Source organism: Ranitomeya imitator, chromosome 1 (genome assembly GCF_032444005.1).
Source record: "Ranitomeya imitator isolate aRanImi1 chromosome 1, aRanImi1.pri, whole genome shotgun sequence".
Classification (NCBI taxonomy): domain Eukaryota; kingdom Metazoa; phylum Chordata; class Amphibia; order Anura; family Dendrobatidae; genus Ranitomeya; species Ranitomeya imitator.
In genome coordinates, this window is record NC_091282.1 from 1,026,109,934 (window position 1) to 1,026,135,436 (window position 25,503).

General features: G+C 47.4%; 1 protein-coding gene across 8 annotated transcripts in view; it reads left to right on the top strand.

The window, feature by feature from the left end:
* The window catches only part of LOC138656775 (uncharacterized), a 304,597-nt gene that overhangs the window by 102,639 nt on the left and 176,455 nt on the right, over positions 1 to 25,503 (top strand). For 3 of the 8 annotated variants that reach the window (XR_011316968.1, XM_069744012.1, XM_069744015.1), the window contains exons 5-6: positions 12,897 to 12,941; positions 15,609 to 15,653. Coding sequence is in view for 7 of the 8 variants with exons in the window: in XM_069744012.1 (XP_069600113.1) it covers positions 12,897 to 12,941; positions 15,609 to 15,653 (90 nt within the window). In the remaining variant the exon portion in view is untranslated. Of the gene's footprint in view, positions 1 to 12,896; positions 12,942 to 15,608; positions 15,654 to 24,533; positions 24,613 to 25,503 lie in introns of all 8 variants that reach the window. The other 5 variants (XM_069744011.1, XM_069744013.1, XM_069744014.1 and 2 more) reach the window with 3 other exon arrangements.

Here is a 25,503-nt window from a genome sequence, read left to right on the forward strand (position 1 = left end):
ACCTTGCCCTCGGTCACTTCATCTGGCGTAGTCGGCAGGATCTGTGCCCAGCAAGATTCCCACCCAGTGTACAGTCAGAAACCGCCGCCGGTGTCCATTGTAAACCAGGTCAGGAAGTTTGGCGGGCGAAACTACCCCGTACCAGAATGGGCGGAACAAGTGCGGATACTGGGAGAAATGTATAATATTGACCCTAAGACCTTGGCAGAAATGGCGGTACTGACGCTAGAGGGGGAGGCATGGACGACAGTCAGACTGGAGACGGTCAGGGGGCAGCGTACGTTGGAAGACTTGGTGCGGGTGCTGGAAAAGACCTATGGACCTACTACGTACCAGGGAACTCTGCGATACCTGTTCTTTAGACGGACACAGCTTGAATGGGAAGACATCCCCCAATATGCAAATGCCCTTCAGGTACTCCTTGAACAAGTCTGTGCAAAAGGGGAACAACTGACTACTATAGCTCCTCGTGACCTGGTACTGAGAGACCAATTCGTTATAGGGCTGAGAGACCAGTATCTTAACCGTACGCTACAGGACTTGATTCGGATGACGCCGACTCTCACCTTCGCTGAAGTCAAGCAGGAGGCCATAGAACGTTCTAGGGGACCCGTCATGGATGTGGGGACTCGAAGCGCTGCATGCAGATCCATATTAGACGTTAAACAGCCCAACAGTGACACCGAGGAGCTGAAACAGATGGTAGCAGATTTACAGCAACAGGTGTCACAGTTAACACTAGAACGACAGAGAGACCAGCAGATGCAACCTAGCCGTCCCGCAGGACCGTGTTGGTCATGTGGTGATCCTCGTCATAGGGCGAATCGTTGTCCTCAACGAACAAACCATCAGTTACCACGACGAACAGAATATCAGCTACATCCACGAGCAGAGCAGCCACGCCAGGTCTCACCACAATGGCCGCCGTTAAACTAGACACCCCTGCAGCTGAGGTTCGAGCAGCAGGGGGGGACAGAGAATGGGGTGTAGAAAAACAGAGCCAGCAACGGAGTACTCTTGCCTCGAGTAGTCCTACACTTGAAGTTATTCTGGAGGGAGTTGCAGTACAAGGATTGATGGACACTGGGTCGCAAGTGACCACGATCTCTGAGCAGTTTTATGAAAAGTACCTCAAACCAAGGACTGCTTGTGATCCAGATACCGCTATTAAGATAATTGCGGCTAATAACCTACCCATTCCAGTAACCGGAGTCGCCTGGATGGATACGAAGGCCTGCGGACAAGACCTAGGGAAACGAGGAATCGCAATTGTCAAGGAAGGCTTCGGCTCCGAGACCCCAGTAATAATCGGAATGAATATCTTGAAAGACCTGGATCTTATGCTGTTGACAAGAAAAGGGCCCAAGTACTGGCAGAAAGTTACGAAACATAAACCGACTCGTCTGGCGTTCCAGCGCGTAATCCGGACCGTTGGACTCCAACAGATGGCAAAGGAACAACTACCCCTAGCAGCCATTAAGGTGCCCCGCTGTACCCGGATTACTTTGCCCGCTGAAAAAGAGACAGTCATTTCCCTGCCTCTTAACACCAACCGACAGCTTGAAGGAGTTGAAGTGTTAATCGAGCCGAGGGCTCCAAGTGGGGGTAAGCTAAACCCACTGGTCGCCTGAACCCTAGCCGTCGTGAGGAACGGAAGAGTCCCTGTCCGGCTGAACAACACCGCAGACATAGGTGTAGCCCTCGAAGCTGGCACGCAACTTGCCAGAGTATATGCTCTACCCACAGAAGTGAACCCCATGGGGCCCTTACAATTCACCCCGTCTACAGAAGATGGCTGGACGGTAACTGTCTCAGCCATAAATGCTCAAGCAGATGATGAAGATATTGGGCGAAAATTACTGGAAAAAGTGCAACTGGACCCGTCCCAGTACACCAAACAGGAAGTGTCTCAAGTGGAGGGACTACTGCGAGAACACCAAGACTCCTTTGCAAAGCATGACACCGACTTCGGGTACACCACCAGTATCCAACACGAGATTCCCACGGGCGATACTGCCCCTATTCGCGAGAGGTACCGACAAATACCACCTCAACAATACCAGGAGGTGAAAAGCCTCTTAGAATCTATGCTACACGCTGGAGTGGTGCGGGAGAGCCAGAGCCCATGGGCTGCACCCGTGGTGATAGTCAAAAAGAAAGATGGATCCCTGAGATTTTGCGTAGACTACCGTCGGCTGAACGCGTGCACGATTCGGGACTCCTATCCACTCCCCCGGATCGAAGAGTCACTGACCGCCCTGAAGAAGGCCAAATATTTTTCGTCTCTAGACTTGGCCAGTGGATATTGGCAGGTCCCCATGAGTGAGAAGGACAGAGAAAAGACCGCCTTCATCCTTCCCATGGGCCTGTACGAGTTTGACCGGATGCCATTCGGCTTGAGTAACGCACCAGGGACCTTTCAGAGACTGATGGAACGCTGTCTGGGAGATTTCAACTTCGAATTCACGCTGATATACCTTGATGACATCGTGGTATACTCCGCCACCTTTGAGGATCATCTTCACAAGCTTGGCAAAGTGCTCCAGCGCTTGAAGAGACACGGCTTGAAGTTGAAGCCCAGCAAGTGCCGTCTATTCCAGCAGGAGATCGATTACCTGGGACACCGGATCTCAGCCGAAGGTGTCCAACCCTCTCCAGAGAAGATAGCAGCTGTCCGAGAGTGGCCACAACCAACTACCATCAAAGAAGTCCAGGCTTTCCTGGGACTAGCGGGCTATTACCGCCGATTTGTCAAGGACTTTGCCCGGCTTGCGGAACCACTGCATGAGACTCTCCGAGGGACCGCGAACAGTCCCAGAGGACGACGCATCAGCTGGGGGCCCGACCAAGAAAAATCCTTCCGGGCACTTCAAGCTGCTTTGACATCGCCCCCTATTCTGGCATTTGCAGATTACACCCTGCCATTCCAGTTATACACCGACGCCAGCCTTCAAGGTCTCGGGGCGGTCCTCTCCCAAGTCCAAGATAACAAGGAACGCGTAATAGCCTATGCCAGTAGATCCCTCCGTGACACCGAAAAGAACCCCGTCAACTACAGCTCTTTCCGCCTGGAACTCCTGGCCCTGACCTGGGCTATGACAGAGAAATTTGCTGGCTACCTGACAGGGGCGGAGGTGCTGGTCGTGACAGACAACAATCCTCTTGCCCACCTAGAAAATGCCAAACTAGGGGCAATGGAACAGTGCTGGATGGCAAGGCTCTCTAGATTCCAATACAAAATTAAATACAGAGCGGGGACGGAGAATCAGAATGCTGACAGCCTTTCCAGAGTGACATCATCCTCGCCAGTGGGGGACCGGGATGAAGAGTTGGAGGAAGATGAACTGCCCGACTTTGCCCGGCTAGCTAAACAAATAGAAGATAGCCGCCAGTATGCTGTAGGCGGGATCGAAGCCATAGTGGGGTCCCCCCTGTCCCAACAAGAATGGGCCAAGCTTCAAGATCGAGACCCTGAACACGTCTTACTGAAACAGTACGTGAAGACACAAGAGAAACCACCCTCCGAAGTAAGAGCCCGACTATCAACCAGGACCTCTGCCCTACTTGCCCAATGGGATCGGCTGATCGTGAAGGATGGAGTCTTGTATCGCAGGGCCCTTTTATCCCATATGCTGGAAGAATGTTTGCAGATTGTCGTCCCGGTGCAGCTGGCCCATGAGATGGTGGCTGAAGCCCACAGAAGGAATGGCCACTTCGGCATAGACAAGACCCTCCGATGGACCCAGCAATTCATTTTTTGCCCAGGACTCCATAAGCTGGTTGAAAACGTCTGCCTAGGATGTCGTACATGTGAACTCCACAAGTCTACTGAGCAGCGTGCACCCGTCCAGACTATTAGCACATCCAGGCCCCTCGAATTGTTGATGGTGGACTATCTGTTGATTGGAACGGCGAATAGTGGCTACCAGTACTGTCTGGTGATGGTAGACCACTTCACGAAATTCGCCGTCGCTGTTGCTACCAAAGATCAGACTGCCGAATCAGCTGCACAGGCCATCTGTCAGCACTTCGTTCGGGTCTACGGGTGTCTGGAGCGGCTACACTCTGATCAGGGGGCATGTTTCGAAGGGCGAGTCATTGAAGAACTCCAGCAGATGTATGGAATCAAGATGTCCAGGACCACCCCGTATCATCCGCAAGGGAATGGCGCGTGTGAACGTTTCAACCGGACCCTCTTACAACTGATCCGAACCTTAGCAGAAGACAAAAAGCCCGACTGGCCTCGATTCCTCCCAGAACTGCTGTGGGCCTATAACAATCAAGTCCATTCTGTCACCGGATACACGCCTTACACCCTCCTTTTTGGCCGCCCAGGCAAAGGCATCCATGAGCTACACCTGTCTAACTCTGATGAAGACACCTGTGGTACCTATCCTTCCTGGCTACAAGCACACCGTCAAAGGATGGAAACTGTCTACCGGCTGGTGGAACAGCAGATCCAGGACCAGGTCCACGCTGATCCACTTCCAGTACAAGAAGACCTACTGAGTGTGGGTCAACTGGTCCTAGTTCGTATAAAGAAACCGCAAGGAAAACTCCGGCCCAAGTGGGAGACCGAAGTCTATCGAATAATTGGACACCCGTACCCTGGTGGCTCTGTCTACCAAGTACAAGGCGAAGACAGCGGCAGCCTTCGCACCCTGCACCGCAACATGTTGCGCCCCTGTCGTTCTCAGCCTGACTCCCCTCCTGTAATACCTAGAGAGATGGATATCACTAATACTGTGGGAGACACCGATACCGGGGATGTAGAGGTGGAAGACATCCCTACCCCTGCTCGCCTGACTGACACGTCTGAACCCCTTACCTCCTCGACTGACTTACCGACTGGGGTGACTGATCGGGGGGAGAGGCTAGCACCCATTAGGCGGACAATGAGGACCACCGCAGGAGTGCCCCCGGGACAGTCCTACAGAGACCAATATGTGTGGCCCTTTTCGCAGCCGTGTCCTACAACCTCCACAGCCATCGCCGCCCTGGAGACAGTCGTTGACAGGGACTGCCAACCTTTAAGCGGGGGGGCGTGTAGTGAGCTGGCCGGCTGTGACTGTTCTGTTATCATTGACATAGAATCTGTGACAGACACTGCCCCCGTGTGGCCAGAAGTTATACCTATGCCAAATGTGATTACAGAGGGACAAACTGTATTGGCAAAACTTCCCCCTGTGATGTCATGTGAACAGGAAGGGGAGGAAAAGAGAAAGCCCGGGAAACTGGTGTGTGCAGAGAGAGGTCTGTGTCTGCTGGCGTCCTCCTGTAGATGCGATATAGAAGATTGCCTGGATGACCGCTATCTCTTGGAAGCCGACATCCAGATTGTTCCCAGCTCCCACACTGCGGAGCACCCAACGGTGACATCTTCACAGACCCTGGAGCCCATGAACTGTAAGCGGGTCCTCTGTTGAGAGGCCGAACATTCCACCCTTACCTGTTGAACCCCAAGGACTACAGTCTGGACCTGAGAGACGGAGTTTTGTTCAATCCCTGTTGTTTTTCTCTTCGGCTGGAGCTGCAGTGACAGACAGGCCTGCGACGTGGGAAGATAACCTCTTGGAACATAGGAACTGGTAACGTGTGGATAGGGAAAGTGAGGGACAGTTTGTTATTACACGTTATCTCTGTGAATAGGCATATTTTGTACTGTATATTATTGTGTTCCGCTGTGTTAAAGAAAATGTATAACAGTAAAGATACGGTTGTTAAAATAGAATCTGAGTGTGGAAGTTTTGCTGGGCCAGATCATGGATATACATTGGCGACCTTGCCCTCGGTCACTTCATCTGGCGTAGTCGGCAGGATCTGTGCCCAGCAAGATTCCCACCCAGTGTACAGTCAGAAACCGCCGCCGGTGTCCATTGTAAACCAGGTCAGGAAGTTTGGCGGGCGAAACTACCCCGTACCAGAATGGGCGGAACAAGTGCGGATACTGGGAGAAATGTATAATATTGACCCTAAGACCTTGGCAGAAATGGCGGTACTGACGCTAGAGGGGGAGGCATGGACGACAGTCAGACTGGAGACGGTCAGGGGGCAGCGTACGTTGGAAGACTTGGTGCGGGTGCTGGAAAAGACCTATGGACCTACTACGTACCAGGGAACTCTGCGATACCTGTTCTTTAGATGGACACAGCTTGAATGGGAAGACATCCCCCAATATGCAAATGCCCTTCAGGTACTCCTTGAACAAGTCTGTGCAAAAGGGGAACAACTGACTACTATAGCTCCTCGTGACCTGATACTGAGAGACCAATTCGTTATAGGGCTGAGAGACCAGTATCTTAACCGTACGCTACAGGACTTGATTCGGATGACGCCGACTCTCACCTTCGCTGAAGTCAAGCAGGAGGCCATAGAACGTTCTAGGGGACCCGTCATGGATGTGGGGACTCAAAGAGCTGCATGCAGATCCATATTAGACGTTAAACAGCCCAACAGTGACACCGAGGAGCTGAAACAGATGGTAGCAGATTTACAGCAACAGGTGTCACAGTTAACACTAGAACGACAGAGAGACCAGCAGATGCAACCTAGCCGTCCCGCAGGACCGTGTTGGTCATGTGGTGATCCTCGTCATAGGGCGAATCGTTGTCCTCAACGAACAAACCATCAGTTACCACGACGAACAGAATATCAGCTACATCCACGAGCAGAGCAGCCACGCCAGGTCTCACCACAATGGCCGCCGTTAAACTAGACACCCCTGCAGCTGAGGTTCGAGCAGCAGGGGGGGACAGAGAATGGGGTGTAGAAAAACAGAGCCAGCAACGGAGTACTCTTGCCTCGAGTAGTCCTACACTTGAAGTTATTCTGGAGGGAGTTGCAGTACAAGGATTGATGGACACTGGGTCGCAAGTGACCACGATCTCTGAGCAGTTTTATGAAAAGTACCTCAAACCAAGGACTGCTTGTGATCCAGATACCGCCATTAAGATAATTGCGGCTAATAACCTACCCATTCCAGTAACCGGAGTCGCCTGGATGGATACGAAGGCCTGCGGACAAGACCTAGGGAAACGAGGAATCGTCATTGTCAAGGAAGGCTTCGGCTCCGAGACCCCAGTAATAATCGGAATGAATATCTTGAAAGACCTGGATCTTATGCTGTTGACAAGAAAAGGGCCCAAGTACTGGCAGAAAGTTACGAAACATAAACCGACTCGTCTGGCGTTCCAGCGCGTAATCCGGACCGTTGGACTCCAACAGATGGCAAAGGAACAACTACCCCTAGCAGCCATTAAGGTGCCCCGCTGTACCCGGATTACTTTGCCCGCTGAAAAAGAGACAGTCATTTCCCTGCCTCTTAACACCAACCGACAGCTTGAAGGAGTTGAAGTGTTAATCGAGCCAAGGGCTCCAAGTGGGGGTAAGCTAAACCCACTGGTCGCCTGAACCCTAGCCGTCGTGAGGAACGGAAGAGTCCCTGTCCGGCTGAACAACACCGCAGACATAGGTGTAGCCCTCGAAGCTGGCACGCAACTTGCCAGAGTATATGCTCTACCCACAGAAGTGAACCCCATGGGGCCCTTACAATTCACCCCGTCTACAGAAGATGGCTGGACGGTAACTGTCTCAGCCATAAATGCTCAAGCAGATGATGAAGATATTGGGCGAAAATTACTGGAAAAAGTGCAACTGGACCCGTCCCAGTACACCAAACAGGAAGTGTCTCAAGTGGAGGGACTACTGCGAGAACACCAAGACTCCTTTGCAAAGCATGACACCGACTTCGGGTACACCACCAGTATCCAACACGAGATTCCCACGGGCGATACTGCCCCTATTCGCGAGAGGTACCGACAAATACCACCTCAACAATACCAGGAGGTGAAAAGCCTCTTAGAATCTATGCTACACGCTGGAGTGGTGCGGGAGAGCCAGAGCCCATGGGCTGCACCCGTGGTGATAGTCAAAAAGAAAGATGGATCCCTGAGATTTTGCGTAGACTACCGTCGGCTGAACGCGTGCACGATTCGGGACTCCTATCCACTCCCCCGGATCGAAGAGTCACTGACCGCCCTGAAGAAGGCCAAATATTTTTCGTCTCTAGACTTGGCCAGTGGATATTGGCAGGTCCCCATGAGTGAGAAGGACAGAGAAAAGACCGCCTTCATCCTTCCCATGGGCCTGTATGAGTTTGACCGGATGCCATTCGGCTTGAGTAACGCACCAGGGACCTTTCAGAGACTGATGGAACGCTGTCTGGGAGATTTCAACTTCGAATTCACGCTGATATACCTTGATGACATCGTGGTATACTCCGCCACCTTTGAGGATCATCTTCACAAGCTTGGCAAAGTGCTCCAGCGCTTGAAGAGACACGGCTTGAAGTTGAAGCCCAGCAAGTGCCGTCTATTCCAGCAGGAGATCGATTACCTGGGACACCGGATCTCAGCCGAAGGTGTCCAACCCTCTCCAGAGAAGATAGCAGCTGTCCGAGAGTGGCCACAACCAACTACCATCAAAGAAGTCCAGGCTTTCCTGGGACTAGCGGGCTATTACCGCCGATTTGTCAAGGACTTTGCCCGGCTTGCGGAACCACTGCATGAGACTCTCCGAGGGACCGCGAACAGTCCCAGAGGACGACGCATCAGCTGGGGGCCCGACCAAGAAAAATCCTTCCGGGCACTTCAAGCTGCTTTGACATCGCCCCCTATTCTGGCATTTGCAGATTACACCCTGCCGTTCCAGTTATACACCGACGCCAGCCTTCAAGGTCTCGGGGCGGTCCTCTCCCAAGTCCAAGATAACAAGGAACGCGTAATAGCCTATGCCAGTAGATCCCTCCGTGACACCGAAAAGAACCCCGTCAACTACAGCTCTTTCCGCCTGGAACTCCTGGCCCTGACCTGGGCTATGACAGAGAAATTTGCTGGCTACCTGACAGGGGCGGAGGTGCTGGTCGTGACAGACAACAATCCTCTTGCCCACCTAGAAAATGCCAAACTAGGGGCAATGGAACAGTGAAGATGGCAAGGCTCTCTAGATTCCAATACAAAATTAAATACAGAGCGGGGACGGAGAATCAGAATGCTGACAGCCTTTCCAGAGTGACATCATCCTCGCCAGTGGGGGACCGGGATGAAGAGTTGGAGGAAGATGAACCGCCCGACTTTGCCCGGCTAGCTAAACAAATAGAAGATAGCCGCCAGTATGCTGTAGGCGGGATCGAAGCCATAGTGGGGTCCCCCCTGTCCCAACAAGAATGGGCCAAGCTTCAAGATCGAGACCCTGAACACGTCTTACTGAAACAGTACGTGAAGACACAAGAGAAACCACCCTCCGAAGTAAGAGCCCGACTATCAACCAGGACCTCTGCCCTACTTGCCCAATGGGATCGGCTGATCGTGAAGGATGGAGTCTTGTATCGCAGGGCCCTTTTATCCCATATGCTGGAAGAATGTTTGCAGATTGTCGTCCCGGTGCAGCTGGCCCATGAGATGGTGGCTGAAGCCCACAGAAGGAATGGCCACTTCGGCATAGACAAGACCCTCCGATGGACCCAGCAATTCATTTTTTGCCCAGGACTCCGTAAGCTGGTTGAAAACGTCTGCCTAGGATGTTGTACATGTGAACTCCACAAGTCTACTGAGCAGCGTGCACCCGTCCAGACTATTAGCACATCCAGGCCCCTCGAATTGTTGATTGTGGACTATCTGTTGATTGGAACGGCGAATAGTGGCTACCAGTACTGTCTGGTGATGGTAGACCACTTCACGAAATTCGCCGTCGCTGTTGCTACCAAAGATCAGACTGCCGAATCAGCTGCACAGGCCATCTGTCAGCACTTCGTTCGGGTCTACGGGTGTCTGGAGCGGCTACACTCTGATCAGGGGGCATGTTTCGAAGGGCGAGTCATTGAAGAACTCCAGCAGATGTATGGAATCAAGATGTCCAGGACCACCCCGTATCATCCGCAAGGGAATGGCGCGTGTGAACGTTTCATCCGGACCCTCTTACAACTGATCCGAACCTTAGCAGAAGACAAAAAGCCCGACTGGCCTCGATTCCTCCCAGAACTGCTGTGGGCCTATAACAATCAAGTCCATTCTGTCACCGGATACACGCCTTACACCCTCCTTTTTGGCCGCCCAGGCAAAGGCATCCATGAGCTACACCTGTCTAACTCTGATGAAGACACCTGTGGTACCTATCCTTCCTGGCTACAAGCACACCGTCAAAGGATGGAAACTGTCTACCGGCTGGTGGAACAGCAGATCCAGGACCAGGTCCACGCTGATCCACTTCCAGTACAAGAAGACCTACTGAGTGTGGGTCAACTGGTCCTAGTTCGTATAAAGAAACCGCAAGGAAAACTCCGGCCCAAGTGGGAGACCGAAGTCTATCGAATAATTGGACACCCGTACCCTGGTGGCTCTGTCTACCAAGTACAAGGCGAAGACAGCGGCAGCCTTCGCACCCTGCACCGCAACATGTTGCGCCCCTGTCGTTCTCAGCCTGACTCCCCTCCTGTAATACCTAGAGAGATGGATATCACTAATACTGTGGGAGACACCGATACCGGGGATGTAGAGGTGGAAGACATCCCTACCCCTGCTCGCCTGACTGACACGTCTGAACCCCTTACCTCCTCGACTGACTTACCGACTGGGGTGACTGATCGGGGGGAGAGGCTAGCACCCATTAGGCGGACAACGAGGACCACCGCAGGAGTGCCCCCGGGACAGTCCTACAGAGACCAATATGTGTGGCCCTTTTCGCAGCCGTGTCCTACAACCTCCACAGCCATCGCCGCCCTGGAGACAGTCGTTGACAGGGACTGCCAACCTTTAAGCGGGGGGGCGTGTAGTGAGCTGGCCGGCTGTGACTGTTCTGTTATCATTGACATAGAATCTGTGACAGACACTGCCCCCGTGTGGCCAGAAGTTATACCTATGCCAAATGTGATTACAGAGGGACAAACTGTATTGGCAAAACTTCCCCCTGTGATGTCATGTGAACAGGAAGGGGAGGAAAAGAGAAAGCCCGGGAAACTGGTGTGTGCAGAGAGAGGTCTGTGTCTGCTGGCGTCCTCCTGTAGATGCGATATAGAAGATTGCCTGGATGACCGCTATCTCTTGGAAGCCGACATCCAGATTGTTCCCAGCTCCCACACTGCGGAGCACCCAACGGTGACATCTTCACAGACCCTGGAGCCCATGAACTGTAAGCGGGTCCTCTGTTGAGAGGCCGAACATTCCACCCTTACCTGTTGAACCCCAAGGACTACAGTCTGGACCTGAGAGACGGAGTTTTGTTCAATCCCTGTTGTTTTTCTCTTCGGCTGGAGCTGCAGTGACAGACAGGCCTGCGACGTGGGAAGATAACCTCTTGGAACATAGGAACTGGTAACGTGTGGATAGGGAAAGTGAGGGACAGTTTGTTATTACACGTTATCTCTGTGAATAGGCATATTTTGTACTGTATATTATTGTGTTCCGCTGTGTTAAAGAAAATGTATAACAGTAAAGATACGGTTGTTAAAATAGAATCTGAGTGTGGAAGTTTTGCTGGGCCAGATCATGGATATACATGGGCGACCTTGCCCTCGGTCACTTCATCAGCACAGCACTCTAGATTATCTCCCAGCCAATAGTTGGGAGGCATCTAGTACTTAAGGCATCGTCCCCTGAAAGGATATGCTTGAACAATGTTCTCTATAATGTTTAGCTTGAGTTTGTTCCCGCTAGTTTGTTGTCAGGTCCCTAAACCTATTGCTGAATCTGTCCCAGTGTGAACCTGAACCTACTGTTGAATCCTCTGTACCTGTCTGTCATTGTTAGTTTTGTATACTGTAAGTGATATTTGTATTTTGATGTAACCCTGTCTCATGTACAGCACCATGGAATTAATGGTGCTATATAAATAAATAATAATAATAATCAGTTCTGCCTGAACTTAATCCTGAACCCTTAACCCGACTTGTATGTACCTGAACATATTGCCTGTTGCTATATTTGTCTTGACTGAACCTGATCCAGAATGCTGAACTGTCCTGTAGGATCCTGAATCCTGAAACATTTTGTCTTTTTCTGTACCCTGAAGCATTCTGTTTGAACCAGAACCTGTTCTTTGAACCTGTATTGTCTGAAGTGAAACCAATCTGGTGGTACCTGAACCCACTCTGGTGGTACCCAATCAGTACCAATATTCACTCTGTACGATGTTCCAGAATGTGCACTGTCTCAACCAGTACCAGGATCCTGTCCTGCCAGTGACTTTGAGTCCATGTCCATGACTGCAAACCTGACCCTTGAGGTCAGCTGCTGGTGTTCCAGGGACTGCCCTTGGTGTGTTACCTAGTGGCTACCTATAGCTTGAGCCTATCTCCACCATCAGGAGCTCTAGCGAAAACCAAGTAGCTGCTTAGCCACTTTCTGTCCAGGGTAAGACTGCTCCGTGGCGCATGGGTCCACGATTTGTGTGTATGACATTTTTTTCAATTTTTGCTACAAAGTCTGCAAAAAAAGCTCAGTGTAAACATACCCTTAATAGGTTTTCTCAACTTCTTTTCTTCAGATGTGCACTGCTTTCAGAGGGTGGTGCATTCCTGTAAATGTACAGCTTGGATCAATAGCATAGTTGCACCGCTGGTCCAAACATAGCTTTGCCTGTGCAGCATGGTAGAAGACCAGGGGGAATAAAGCTATTTGGATCCAGTAATGTGGCCAGCTACAATGAGCTGCAGGCATGCTTTAAAGAATAAAACCTGTTAGTATCTCACAATCTGCTTACTTAGGTAATTGCCACTCTGAGACAGGGGGTGATGCCTTCGAATTCAGGATAGCCACTCTGATTCTCACCAGTTTGTACAATGGGGACTCTCCTTAAAATGTAATTTTAATGTTTTCTTTTTTTTTTTTCATTTTTCATGCTAGGTCACAAAGAAACCAGTGATAGCCCCAGAGAGAAACCTACTGACAGTAAGTTTATGAAAATTATTTTAAACATCTTACTGTATTCTAATCTATGTAGAACATTTTGGTCACAAATAAACCCCCCAAAATATCGACCTAAATTCAACAATAACATAATGTTCCCTGTATCACGAAAAACAATCTCAGAATCACAGGGATATGTTGAAGCATTCCAGAGTTATAACTAATAATGTGTGCAAAACTGTAAAGCGCTGCAGAATATGTTAGCGCTATATAAAAATAAAGAATAATATTGTTATTAATATTACCTTATAAAGTGACACTGGTCAGAATTGTAAAATTTGGTTTGGTCAGGAAGGTGAAAACAGGCTCAGGTGTGAAGGAGCTAAACATTAAATAATGTCAATGTCGGCATCACTGCATTGTCAGTCTCCCACCTCTCGACAGGGACAGTGATATACTCACTTCTTCACCAATCTTGCAGTATGTTTTCGGGTCATTGTACTGCTGGAACACTGTCGTCCTTTTCATACCCATAGTACATGAATGTACAAGGTAACTTGTCTCGTAGGATACTCACATATCGCTCATCATTGAGAACACCATTGATTCTGGTGAATTATCCAAGGCATTTGGCTGTGAAAAGAATACATATCAGACTTCCTCCACCAAACTTGACAGTTCCTTTAATTTATTTATCCATTAGCCATTTTTTCTCTTGCGTCTACCAGTACCCATTTGCACCCATCAGAGCCTGGTCTATTGGCTTTTGTCTCATTGCTCCAAATCATCTATTTCAAACCTTTACTGTCCACTTTTCGTACTTTTTTTGCAAACTAGAATCAAAGTTTGTTTTGATGAAATTGAAGAAGAGGCTTCTACACCTTTTTTCGGGCCACTATTCCAGACTTGTGCAAGGTACATATCACAGTGCTTCTATGGACATCTATAATCTTACTATTACGAAGCATATGAGCTACCTACACTGCATTGTTTGTCTTGCCAGAACTGATAGACTTTGTGATGACCTACCTCCGATATTTTTGCCTGGACATCCGCTTCTTGACTTTTTAATAGATGGACTTCATTTCGTATTCTGCCAACTGTCATGGCACTCACATGATGCTGTTTAGCAATTTTCTTGGCCGAGAGACCGCCATTGATGACCTGGATGACGCTGATTCTCTTTACTTGACAAATCTTCTTCATGGCTGCTCCTTGATTTGAACCAGTGACTAGTGATGGGCGAACCAATTGATGTTCAGGTCAAGCCAAATAGTTAAAAAAAGTTTGGTTTGGGTACGATGACCGCTTTTGCATTGCTACAGGCTGCATATTTTTCCTATTTTTCTCCTCTAAATTTGGGGTGAGTCTTATAATCCGGAGCTTCTTATAAAACGAAAAATTCAGTCTTTATAGTGCAGTTGCCGGCTGATGAATATTACCATCAGTGGCCGCCTGCTCTTGCAGTTATCAGTGACAGCAGACGTACGCTTATGGGAGTAGTACTCCCCTCAGATCACGCATTTGTGACCGGAGGTAAACTTTTTGCCTCCAATCACGGCTGCGGGCTTACAATATCAACTGACAGTATGGGAGCTCCATCGCTCTGACTCGTGTCAATAATCTTGCTGCCGGTGTTTCTCATTCTGTCATGCAGAAAGCAGAATGAGAAATACCCTGTGTTCGGGGTGCCGAACCCGAACAGTATCACGGACTTCCTAGAGAAGTCCATGTTCGGGATCCGTGCCCGAGAAGTAGGTGTTTGGTACGGAATTCGAACTTTATTGTTTGGGTTCGCCCAACTCTCCCAGTGACCTTTCGCTTGGAAATCAACCAAAATAACACACTGAGCTATTAGGGAATGCAAGAACAGGTTGTAATTTGTAATATACAAGAAGAAAAAGATTTTTTTCACCACCGGGAGCAAAACAGTAACAATGCAGTGACATGACAAGAATCTACATAACTAATCATATGCAAAATAGTTGTAAGTCAAATTTATATTTGAGATGGCCAAGATGATTGTCTGTAAAATTATACTAGGCTCACATTCTAACCAACAAAAAACGAACAACCAAAAATCCCTTATAGAGAGACAAACACTCTAGGGTAAATCATAAAACCAACATGAGGACATGGAGTGCAAAACATGTCTCATAAAACATCACATTTTATTTCAATATTTTGTAAAAATGAAATATATATAATTAGATGTAAGTAAGGTGCAAACACAGTATTCCTAAAAAAAGGTGAAGCCAGTACATAATTACAAGCTTTTTTTTAAAAAACAGAAATATATATTACATTATATGAATAGCTGGGCCTAAAATATAGCCCCTAAAAAATATACCCCTAGTCAAGGACAATTGTTCTGACTATTGCTAAATGCATTTTAGCCAAGAAAAAAAGATCAAGTAAAATACTTACATCAAGCTGGTATGTAGATATGTAGGGGTAAAGTGCGTATGTGCTGGCCCACCACCCCCAATGCACATTTCACCCAAGCTTCGTCAGGGGGCTGTTCTTGTACACCAATACTTACATAGTGTACTCTTAAACGTCCTCTGCTAATTACTGTTATCAGATTTTAAGTACTGGATGATGCCTCAAATTCAGGATGACCACTCTGATTCTTACTGGTGTGTACATTGGGGACTGTCCTTAAAATAGAATTTTACTCTGTTTTCTTTTATACATTTGTAATGCTAGGTCACAAAGAAACCACTGCTATCCTCAGAGAGAAACCTACTGACAGTAAGTTTGTGAAAATTAAATTGTCTGCTAAAATATCTATAGCACAATTTGGGGAAAAGAGCAACATACCGATGGCATTTTATGATGACATCTTTCAGTCACATTTATATGTGTCGTTTGTAACATTTTTCAAAGCAGTACATTTAATAACTCGATGCCAAACACAGGCTACAGCTGTATGAAAATGTATATTGCCGACTTTTAATTATGATTATGCACCAAAAGGCATGTTATGCTTCCCTATGGGCAGTCCTCTTCAAAGCTTTAAAGGCTATGTGTACACTAAGTCTTTTCACTGACATTTTGGAGCAGAAAATTAGCAGAAACTGTTTTTGAGCAAGTTCTGGAAAGTTTTTGCTCAGTTTCTGCTCCAAAAACCTCAGTGTGAACATATCCTTAATAGGTTTAAATTTACAATATTTATTTTACTCAAAGACATAATCAGTATGTCTTTGGCATGTGAGAGGAAACCCACACAATTACGGGGAGAACATACACATGCAAAGACAGCAGTGCTAACCACGGAGCCACCATTCTCAACTTCTTTTGGTCATGACCGCGTATCGCCGATATAGGATCCTTTCGTAGGTAATCTTCCACCCCAACTACCCTGCTCCCCTTAATCAACTCCATTTACCCACCCTAGAAATTCACACGACACCTTGATTTCTTTTGGATAATTTGGCCACAGCGGCCATTTTATTAAACAAACAATTACATGAATAACAACATGTAAATGTAAAAACCTTGAAGGGAGGGTTCTTGGAGCTAAAAAATCTGGCTCATAATAGGCAGAAAGCCACCACAAAATTTTAACTAAAAACACTTATTTACCCTCAGCCCTAACCACCAGCTCGAGGGCACCATGTAACCCGTTTCGGGCAAACAAACCTTAAAGCTCCCGAGGTAAACTCCCCTGTTATGATACGGTGGTCTAGGAGCAACATGGAACGAGCTCTGAAGGAAGTGGTAACTGTTCTGACCGCAGTCCCTAAGCTCAACACAACACTAGAAGTAGCCGTGAAATGCTCCTAACTCTCCCTAGGCATCTCGTCACAGCCTAAGAGCTAACTACCCCTAAAGATAGAAGCAGGAAAGCTATCTTGCCTCAGAGAAAATCCCCAAAGGATAGATTAGCCCCCCACAAATAATGACTGTGAGTGGAGAGGGAAAAGACATACACAGAATGAAACCAGGATGAGCACAGGAGGCCAGTCTAGCTAAATAGATAGGACAGGATGGAATACTGTGCGGTCAGTATAAAACACTACAAAAATCCACGCAGAGTTTACAAAAAATCTCCACACCTGACTAAAGGTGTGGAGGGCAAATCTGCCTCCCAGAGCTTCCAGCAAGACAGAATTAATTCACACTGATAAGCTGGACAAACATAGAAAGCACAGAATGGATAAGTCCACAATCTATGGACAGAAAAGGGCAAGCAAAAACTTAGCTTAGCTGCACTGGTCAGGATAACAGGGAACTCCAAAGAGATGTGAATCCAACCAGGAACCATTTACAAGTGGCACTGGCTGAAGATAGAGCCAGACTTAAATAGCCGAGCAGAAGAGACGATAAGTGGAGGCAGCTGATGACAGCTAACTCCAAGGAGCCGCCATATCACTAGAAACCACAAGAGGGAGCCCAAGAGCAGAACTCACAAAAGTGCCACTTACAACCACCGGAGGGAGCCCAAGAGCGGAATTCACAACAGTACCCCCCCTTGAGGAGGGGTCACCGAACCCTCACCAGAGCCCCCAGGCCGATCAGGACGAGCCAAGTGAAAAGCGCGAACCAAATCGGTGGCATGGACATCGGAGGCAACAACCCAAGAATTATCCTCCTGGCCATAACCCTTCCACTTGACAAGATACTGAAGCCTCCGCCTCGAAAAACGAGAACCCAAAATCTTCTCAACCTCATATTCCAACTCTCCCTCAACCAACACCGGGGCAGGAGGGTCAACCGAGGGAACAACGGGCACCACATATCTCCGCAACAAAGATCTATGGAAAACATTATGAATGGCAAAAGAGGCAGGAAGAGCCAAACGAAAAGACACTGGATTAATAATTTCAGAAATTTTATAAGGACCAATAAACCGAGGCTTAAACTTAGGAGAAGAAACCTTCATAGGAACATGACGAGAAGACAACCAAACCAAATCCCCCACACAAAGCCGGGGACCAACACACCGACGGCGGTTGGCAAAACGTTGAGCCCTTTCCTGAGACAACGTCAAATTGTCCACCATATGAGTCCAAATCTGCTACAGCCTGTCCTCCACAGAATCAACACCAGGACAATCAGAAGGCTCAACCGGCCCAGAAGAAAAACGAGGATGAAAACCAAAATTACAAAAGAAAGGTGAAACCAAAGTAGCCGAACTAGCCCGATTATTAAGGGCAAACTCGGCCAACGGCAAGAAAGACACCCAATCATCCTGATCAGCAGACACAAAGCAGCTCAAATAGGTCTCCAAGGTCTGATTAGTTTGCTCAGTTTGGCCATTAGTCTGAGGATGAAACGCCGAAGAAAAAGACAAATAAATGCCCATCCTAGCACAAAAGGCACGCCAAAATCTAGAGACAAACTGAGAACCTCTGTCAGACACAATATTCTCCGGAATGCCATGCAAACGAACCACATGCTGAAAAAATAATGGAACCAGATCTGAGGAGGAAGGCAACTTAGGCAAAGGTACCAGATGGACCATTTTAGAGAACCGGTCACAAACAACCCAGATAACAGACATCTTCTGGGAAACAGGAAGATCCGAAATAAAATCCATGGAAATATGCGTCCAGGGCCTCTCAGGGACCGGCAAAGGCAAAAGCAACCCACTAGTGCGGGAACAGCAAGGCTTGGCCCGGGCGCAAGTCCCACAGGACTGCACAAAAGCACGCACATCGCGTGACAAGGAAGGCCACCAAAAGGACCTAGCAACCAAATCTCTGGTACCAAAAATCCCAGGATGCCCAGCCAACACTGAACAATGAACCTCAGAAATTACCTTACTTGTCCATCTATCAGGAACAAACAGCTTCCCCACTGGACAGCGGTCAGGCCTATCAGCCTGAAATTCCTGAAGCACCCGCCACAAATCAGGGGAGATAGCAGAAAGAATCACCCCCTCCTTAAGAATGCCAACCGGCTCAAGGACTCCAGGAGAATCAGGCGAAAAACTCCTAGAGAGGGCATCAGCCTTAACATTCTCAGATCCCGGAAGATACAAGACCACAAAATCAAAACAAGAGAAAAACAGGGACCATCGAGCCTGTCTAGGATTCAGCCGCTTGGCCGACTTGAGGTAAATCAGATTCTTATGATCGGTCAGGACCACAACACGGTGTTTAGCTCCCTCAAGCCAATGTCGCCACTCCTCAAACGCCCACTTCATAGCCAACAACTCCTGATTGCCGACATCATAATTGCGTTCCGCAGGCGAAAACTTTCTGGAAAAAAAAGCACACGGTTTCATCAAAGAACCATCAGACTCCCTCTGAGACAAAACGGCCCCTGCCCCAATCTCAGAAGCGTCGACCTCAACCTGAAAAGGAAGAGAAACATCCGGTTGACGCAACACAGGGGCAGAAGTAAATCAGCTTTTAAGCTCCTGAAAGGCCTCAACAGCCTCAGAGGACCAATTCGTCACACCAGCGCCTTTCTTCGTCAAATCAGTAAGGGGCTTAACCACACTGGAAAAATTGGCAATGAAACGGCGATAGAAATTAGCAAAACCCAAACATTTTTGAAGACCCTTCACAGATGTGGGTTGGATCCAGTTATGAATAGCTTGGACCTTAACAGGATCCATTTCTATAGACGAGGGAGAAAAAATAAAACCCAAAAAAGAGACCTTCTGAACTCCGAATAGGCACTTAGACCCCTTCACAAATAAAGAATTATCACAAAGGATCTGGAACATCATCCTGACCTGCTTCACATGAGACTCCCAATCATCGGAAAAAATCAAAATATCATCCAAATATACAACCATGAATTTATCAAGATAATTGCGGAAAATATCATGCATGAAAGACTGGAACACAGATGGAGCATTAGAGAGCCCAAATGGCATCACAAGGTATTCAAAATGGCCTTCGGGCGTATTAAATGAAGTTTTCCATTCGTCACCCTGTTTAATACGAACAAGATTATATGCCCCTCGGAGGTCAATCTTAGTAAACCAACTAGCCCCCTTAATCTGAGCAAACAAATCAGTAAGCAAAGGCAAGGGGTATTGGAATTTGACCGTGATCTTATTAAGAAGACGATAATCAATACAGGGTCTCAAGGAGCCATCCTTCTTAGCAACAAAAAAGAAACCCGCTCCCAATGGTGACGAAGAGGGCCGAATATGCTTTTTCTCCAAAGATTCCTTAACATAGCTCCGCATGGCGGCATGCTCTGGCACAGACAGATTGAAAAGTCGGCCCTTAGGGAACTTACAACCAGGAATGAAGTTAATAGCACAATCACAGTCCCTGTGCGGAGGAAGGGAACTGGACTTGGGCTCATCAAATACATCCTGGAAATCCGACAAAAACTCAGGGACCTCAGAAGAGGGGGAAGAGGAAATTGACATCAAAGGAACGTCACTATGTACTCCTCGACAACCCCAACTAGTCACCGACATAGTTTTCCAATCCAGCACCGGATTATGTTCCTGTAACCATGGAAATCCCAGTACAACAACATCATGCAGGTTATGCAACACCAGAAAACGGCAATCTTCCTGATGTGCAGGAGCCATGTACATAGTCATCTGTGTCCAGTACTGAGGTTTATCCTTGGCCAAGGGTGTAGCATCAATACCTCTCAATGGAATAGGGCTCTGCAAAGGCTGCAAGGAAAAACCATAGCACCTGGCGAATTCTAAGTCCATTAAGTTCAGGGCAGCGCCTGAATCCACAAATGCCATGACAGAAAAGGACGACAATGAGCAAATCAGGGTCACAGATAAGAGAAATTTAGGCTGTATAGTACTAATGGTAACAGACCTAGCGACTCTCTTTGTACGCTTAGGGCAATCAGAGATAACATGAGCCGAATTACCACAGTAAAAACACAGCCTATTCTGACGTCTGAATTCCTGCCGTTCTATTCTAGTCAAAATCCTATCACATTGCATAGGTTCAGGACTTTGCTCAGAGGATACTGCCATATGGTGCACAGCTTTGCGCTCGCGCAGACGCCGATCAATCTGAATGGCTAGAGACATAGATTCGCTCGAAACGCCAGGCGTAGGAAAGCCCACCATAACATCTTTAAGGGTTTCAGAAAGACCTTTTCTGAAAATAGCAGCCAGAGACTCTTCATTCCATTTAGTGAGCACAGACCATTTTCTAAATTTCTGGCAGTATAACTCTGCCGCTTGCTGACCTTGACACAAGGCCAACAGGGTTTTTTCTGCATGATCCACAGAATTAGGTTCGTCATACAATAATCCGAGCGCTTGAAAAAATGCATCTACATTCAATAATGCCGGATCCCCTGTTTCAAGAGAAAAAGCCCTCTCTTGAGGGTCACCACGCAGCAAGGATATGATGATTTTTACTTGCTGAATGGGATCACCAGAAGAACGGGATTTCAAAGCAAAAAACAATTTGCAGTTATTTTTAAAGTTCAAAAACTTGGATCTGTCCCCAAAAAACAAATCAGGAGTAGGAATTCTGGGCTCTAAAGCCGGAGTCTGGACAACATAGTCCTGGATACTCTGTACTCTTACAGCAAGTTGATCCACACGAGAAAACAAACCCTGAACATCCATGCCAAAGCATATATCCTAAACCACCCAGATATCAAGAGGAAAAGAAAAAAAAAAAGACAAACTAGAGCACAGAAAAAAAATGGTTCAGAACTTTCTTTTCCTTCTTTTGAGATGCATTTAATTCATTTTTGGCCACTTGTACTGTTATGATATGGTGATCTAGGAGCAACATGGAACAAGCTCTGAAGGAAGTGGTAACTGTACTGACTGCAGTCCCTAAGCTCAACACAACACTAGAAGTAGCCGTGGAATGCTCCTAACTCTCCCTAGGCATCTCGTCACAGCCTAAGAGCTAACTACCCCTAAAGATAGAAGCAGGAAAGCTATCTTGCCTCAGAGAAAATCCCCAAAGGATAGATTAGCCCCCCACAAATAATGACTGTGAGTGGAGAGGGAAAAGTCATACGCAGAATGAAACCAGGATGAGCACAGGAGGCCAGTCTAACTAAATAGATAGGACAGGATGGAATACTGTGCAGTCAGTATAAAACACTACAAAAATCCACGCAGAGTTTACAAAAAATCTCCACACCTGACTAAAGGTGTGGAGGGCAAATCTGCCTCCCAGAGCTTCCAGCAAGACATAATTAATTCACACTGATAAGCTGGACAAACATAGAAAGCACAGAATGGATAAGTACACAATCTATGGACAGAAAAGGACAAGCAAAAACTTAGCTTAGCTGAACTGGTCAGGATAACAGGGAACTCCAAAGAGATGTGAATCCAACCAGGAACCATTTACAAGTGGCACTGGCTGAAGGAACAGCCAGGCCTAAATAGCCGAGCAGAAGAGACGATAAGTGGAGGCAGCTGATGACAGCTAACTCCAAGGAGCAGCCATACCACTTGAAACCACAAGAGGGAGCCCAAGAGCAGAACTCACAAAAGTGCCACTTACAACCACCGGAGGGAGCCCAAGAGCGGAATTCACAACATAAACCCACCAATCCCGGGACAAACCTATTAATTTTTTAAAAAATTCTCCACTCCTCCCCTTGGCAATGCAGTCATGTGGGGGCTTCCTTTTAGCTGCACCCAATACAGCCCCCCCTCTTGAGAGCACTACTCCAAGGCACCAGGCTTTCTGCTATTCAGAGGATGGTGCACTCCTGAAGATTGACAGATAAAGGGAACCTGTCAGCAGATTTTGCCGCTATAAGATTCGGCCACTGCCTTACAGGGCTTATCTACAGCATTATATAATGCTGTAGATGAGCCCCCGGTCCGACCTGCAAGTGAAGAAAAATAAGATATATTATACTCACCCGGGGGGGCGGTCCTGTGCATTCTGGTCCGATAGGTGTCGCAGGTGCGGGTCCGGTGCATTCCATCTTCTTGCGACGCCACCATCCTGCTTCTTCATCAATCCCCAGAATCGGCTCTCCTGCGCAGGCGTACTTCTCTGACCTGTTGAGGGCAGAGTAAAGTACTGCAATGCGCAGGCACTGGGAAGGGTTAAAGAGGCCCAGCACAAGTTGCCCTGAAACCCCTCTTCCAAACATGAGTGAGTGGTGCGGTGGAGCTCATTCTTTACTCACTGTTCCTTCAGGAAGCTGTAGCTTCATACAAGACAGGAGACCTTGGGTGCGGGCTAATAAGTCCAGCTTTATTGTGCAATTCGGTTACACACAGCTGCAGCATACATAATAAGCCATAGTCCCATTTTAGTCATGCTTCTTTTGTTTCCTGGTCCGTCAGTTGTTGCCTCCTTTCTGTCTGACTTATCCCTAGCCCAACCATCCTAGCAGGCCTTAGGGACATTACTCCTGACATATCAGTTTCCCTGAGGAACACCATTGTTTCCTTTCTCTGTGTCACGACTGACATCTTCCTCACAGGTGGGATAGGAGTTTGGCTCTTAATACCTCAATACCCTCTCATGACCTCAAGTCTTGTCCAGCTTTTCTCTCCAATCTACTCTCCTTCATTGACTAAACTCCTCTCTAAACTTGCACTTGACTGAGTTCTAGACTCTAACTGCCCCACTAAACTAAACCTTTTGTTATAAAACTGGTCTAACCCCTCCAAACTGTGGACTAACCCCAACTCTAATTAACTAGAGTGTAGACCAAGCTATATTCCTGTACTTAGTGTAGTTGCCCATAGTGGACAGACCTCCTACATTCCCAGAGACGGCCATAGGCAAAGCTGATAGAAGAACCAAACGCACACCAGCCATAGGAATTTAATAAAACCCTGTTTATCACACATATAAACATTAATATATGACTACAAACAATATCATAAAACCCCCCTTGCTTCCACAACATATTCATCATCCTAGCCTCACCCTACACTTGCTTTGCCAATACATCCCATCATCAGCTCTCCCCAGGAAAACTCATGCCCCAACCTAGTTATATTTTCCTTTATGATCTTTATACCTGGCTACACTCTAGCTTCTTTTCTATTATACAAAATTGTTTGCTTAAGACCTGCTTGCATGAGTTAAGGAATCCTTCCTTCTGCTGAGTCCTTGCTAGGCCCCCTGCCTGAGATAAGAAATCCTGCTGCCGCATAATCCTGGTTTTCTTCTTCAGAACATGCTATTTGATACCTGTTAACATGCAGGTCTGCATGCAACAGGAACATAGGTCTTTTTCTTCCCAAACAACTTCTCTTTGTGCCCCTGTTAACTTCTCCAATCTTGGGCTGGCCTCAGTACTTAACCCTGTCTGCTGCTATCTGTGCAGGTCACTACAAAGATAAAGCAATATTTAAAGCAGTACAATGCATTATATAACCAGGAGATCTTCAAGGGGTGAGGGCAGCTAATGCACGCCTTTACACTACTACAGGCATCTTTGGTAGAGGAAGAGGGGGATGAGGCTATTTGAATCCAGTGATGTGGCTAGCTACAGTGAGCTGTAAGCAGGCTTTAAAGAATAAAACCTGCTAGAGGAGCGATCTGCTTACTTAGGTAATCGGCCACTCTGAGACTGTAGGGTGGTCGGTAAACTAGGCAATGAGCAGTTATCAGAATTTAAGCAGTGGTTGATGCCTCAAAATCAGGATGGCCACTCTGATTATCACCGGTTTGTACAATGGAGACTCTTCTTAAAATGTAAATTTAATCTGTTTTTTTTATACATATCTAATGCTAGGTCACAAAGAAGTTAGTGCTATTTCCAAAGAGAAACCTACTGACAGTAAGTAAAAGGAAATTATTTTTAAAATTGTATTGTATGCTAATCTATCTAGAAAATTTTGGTGACAAATAAACCCCCCAAAATATCAACCTAAATTCAACAATAATATAATGTTCCATGTGTCACGAGAAACAATCTCAGAATCACAGGGATACGTTGAAGCATTCCAGAGTTATAACCTCATGAAGTGACACTGGTCAGAATTGTAAAATTTGGCCTGGTCAGGAAGGTGAAAACAGGCTCAGGTGTAAAGAAGCTAAACATTAAATAATGCCAATGCTGGCATCGCTGCACTGTCCATCTCCCTCCTCTCGACAGGGACAGTGACATACTCACTGCCATGGCCGCTTGGCAGCATATCTCTGTCCTGCCATTGCTCCTTGCTCCCAGGGCCTGCACACGGCACGCATGTCTCCGGTCGGCATGCTTATTGTGTGCGCTACTCGGTTCTTAAAGTGGTAGGGCAGCACTCTAGATTATCCCCCAGTCAATAGCTGGGAGGCATCTAGTACTTAACACTAGAAGTCCCAGAAATTTCAAGCTCCAAAGGTTCCAAAGGCAGAAATGTTAAATGTCCCCTCTCTGGGATTCCTAGTGTTAAGGCATCATCCCCTGAAAGGAGATGCTCGAACAATGATCTCTATAATGTTTAGCTTGAGTTTGTTCCTGCTAGTTTGTTTTCAGGTCCCTAAACCTATTGCTGAATCTGTCCCAGTGTGCACCTGAACCTACTGTTGAATCTCCCCTCTGTACCAGTCTGTCATTGTTAATTTTGTATAATGTAAGTGATATTTGTATTTTGATGTAACCCCATCTCATGTACAGCACCATGGAATTAATGGTGCTAAGTAAATAAATAATAACAATAATCAGTTCTGCCTGAACTTAGTCCTGAATCCTTAACCCGTCTAGTATGTACCTGAAC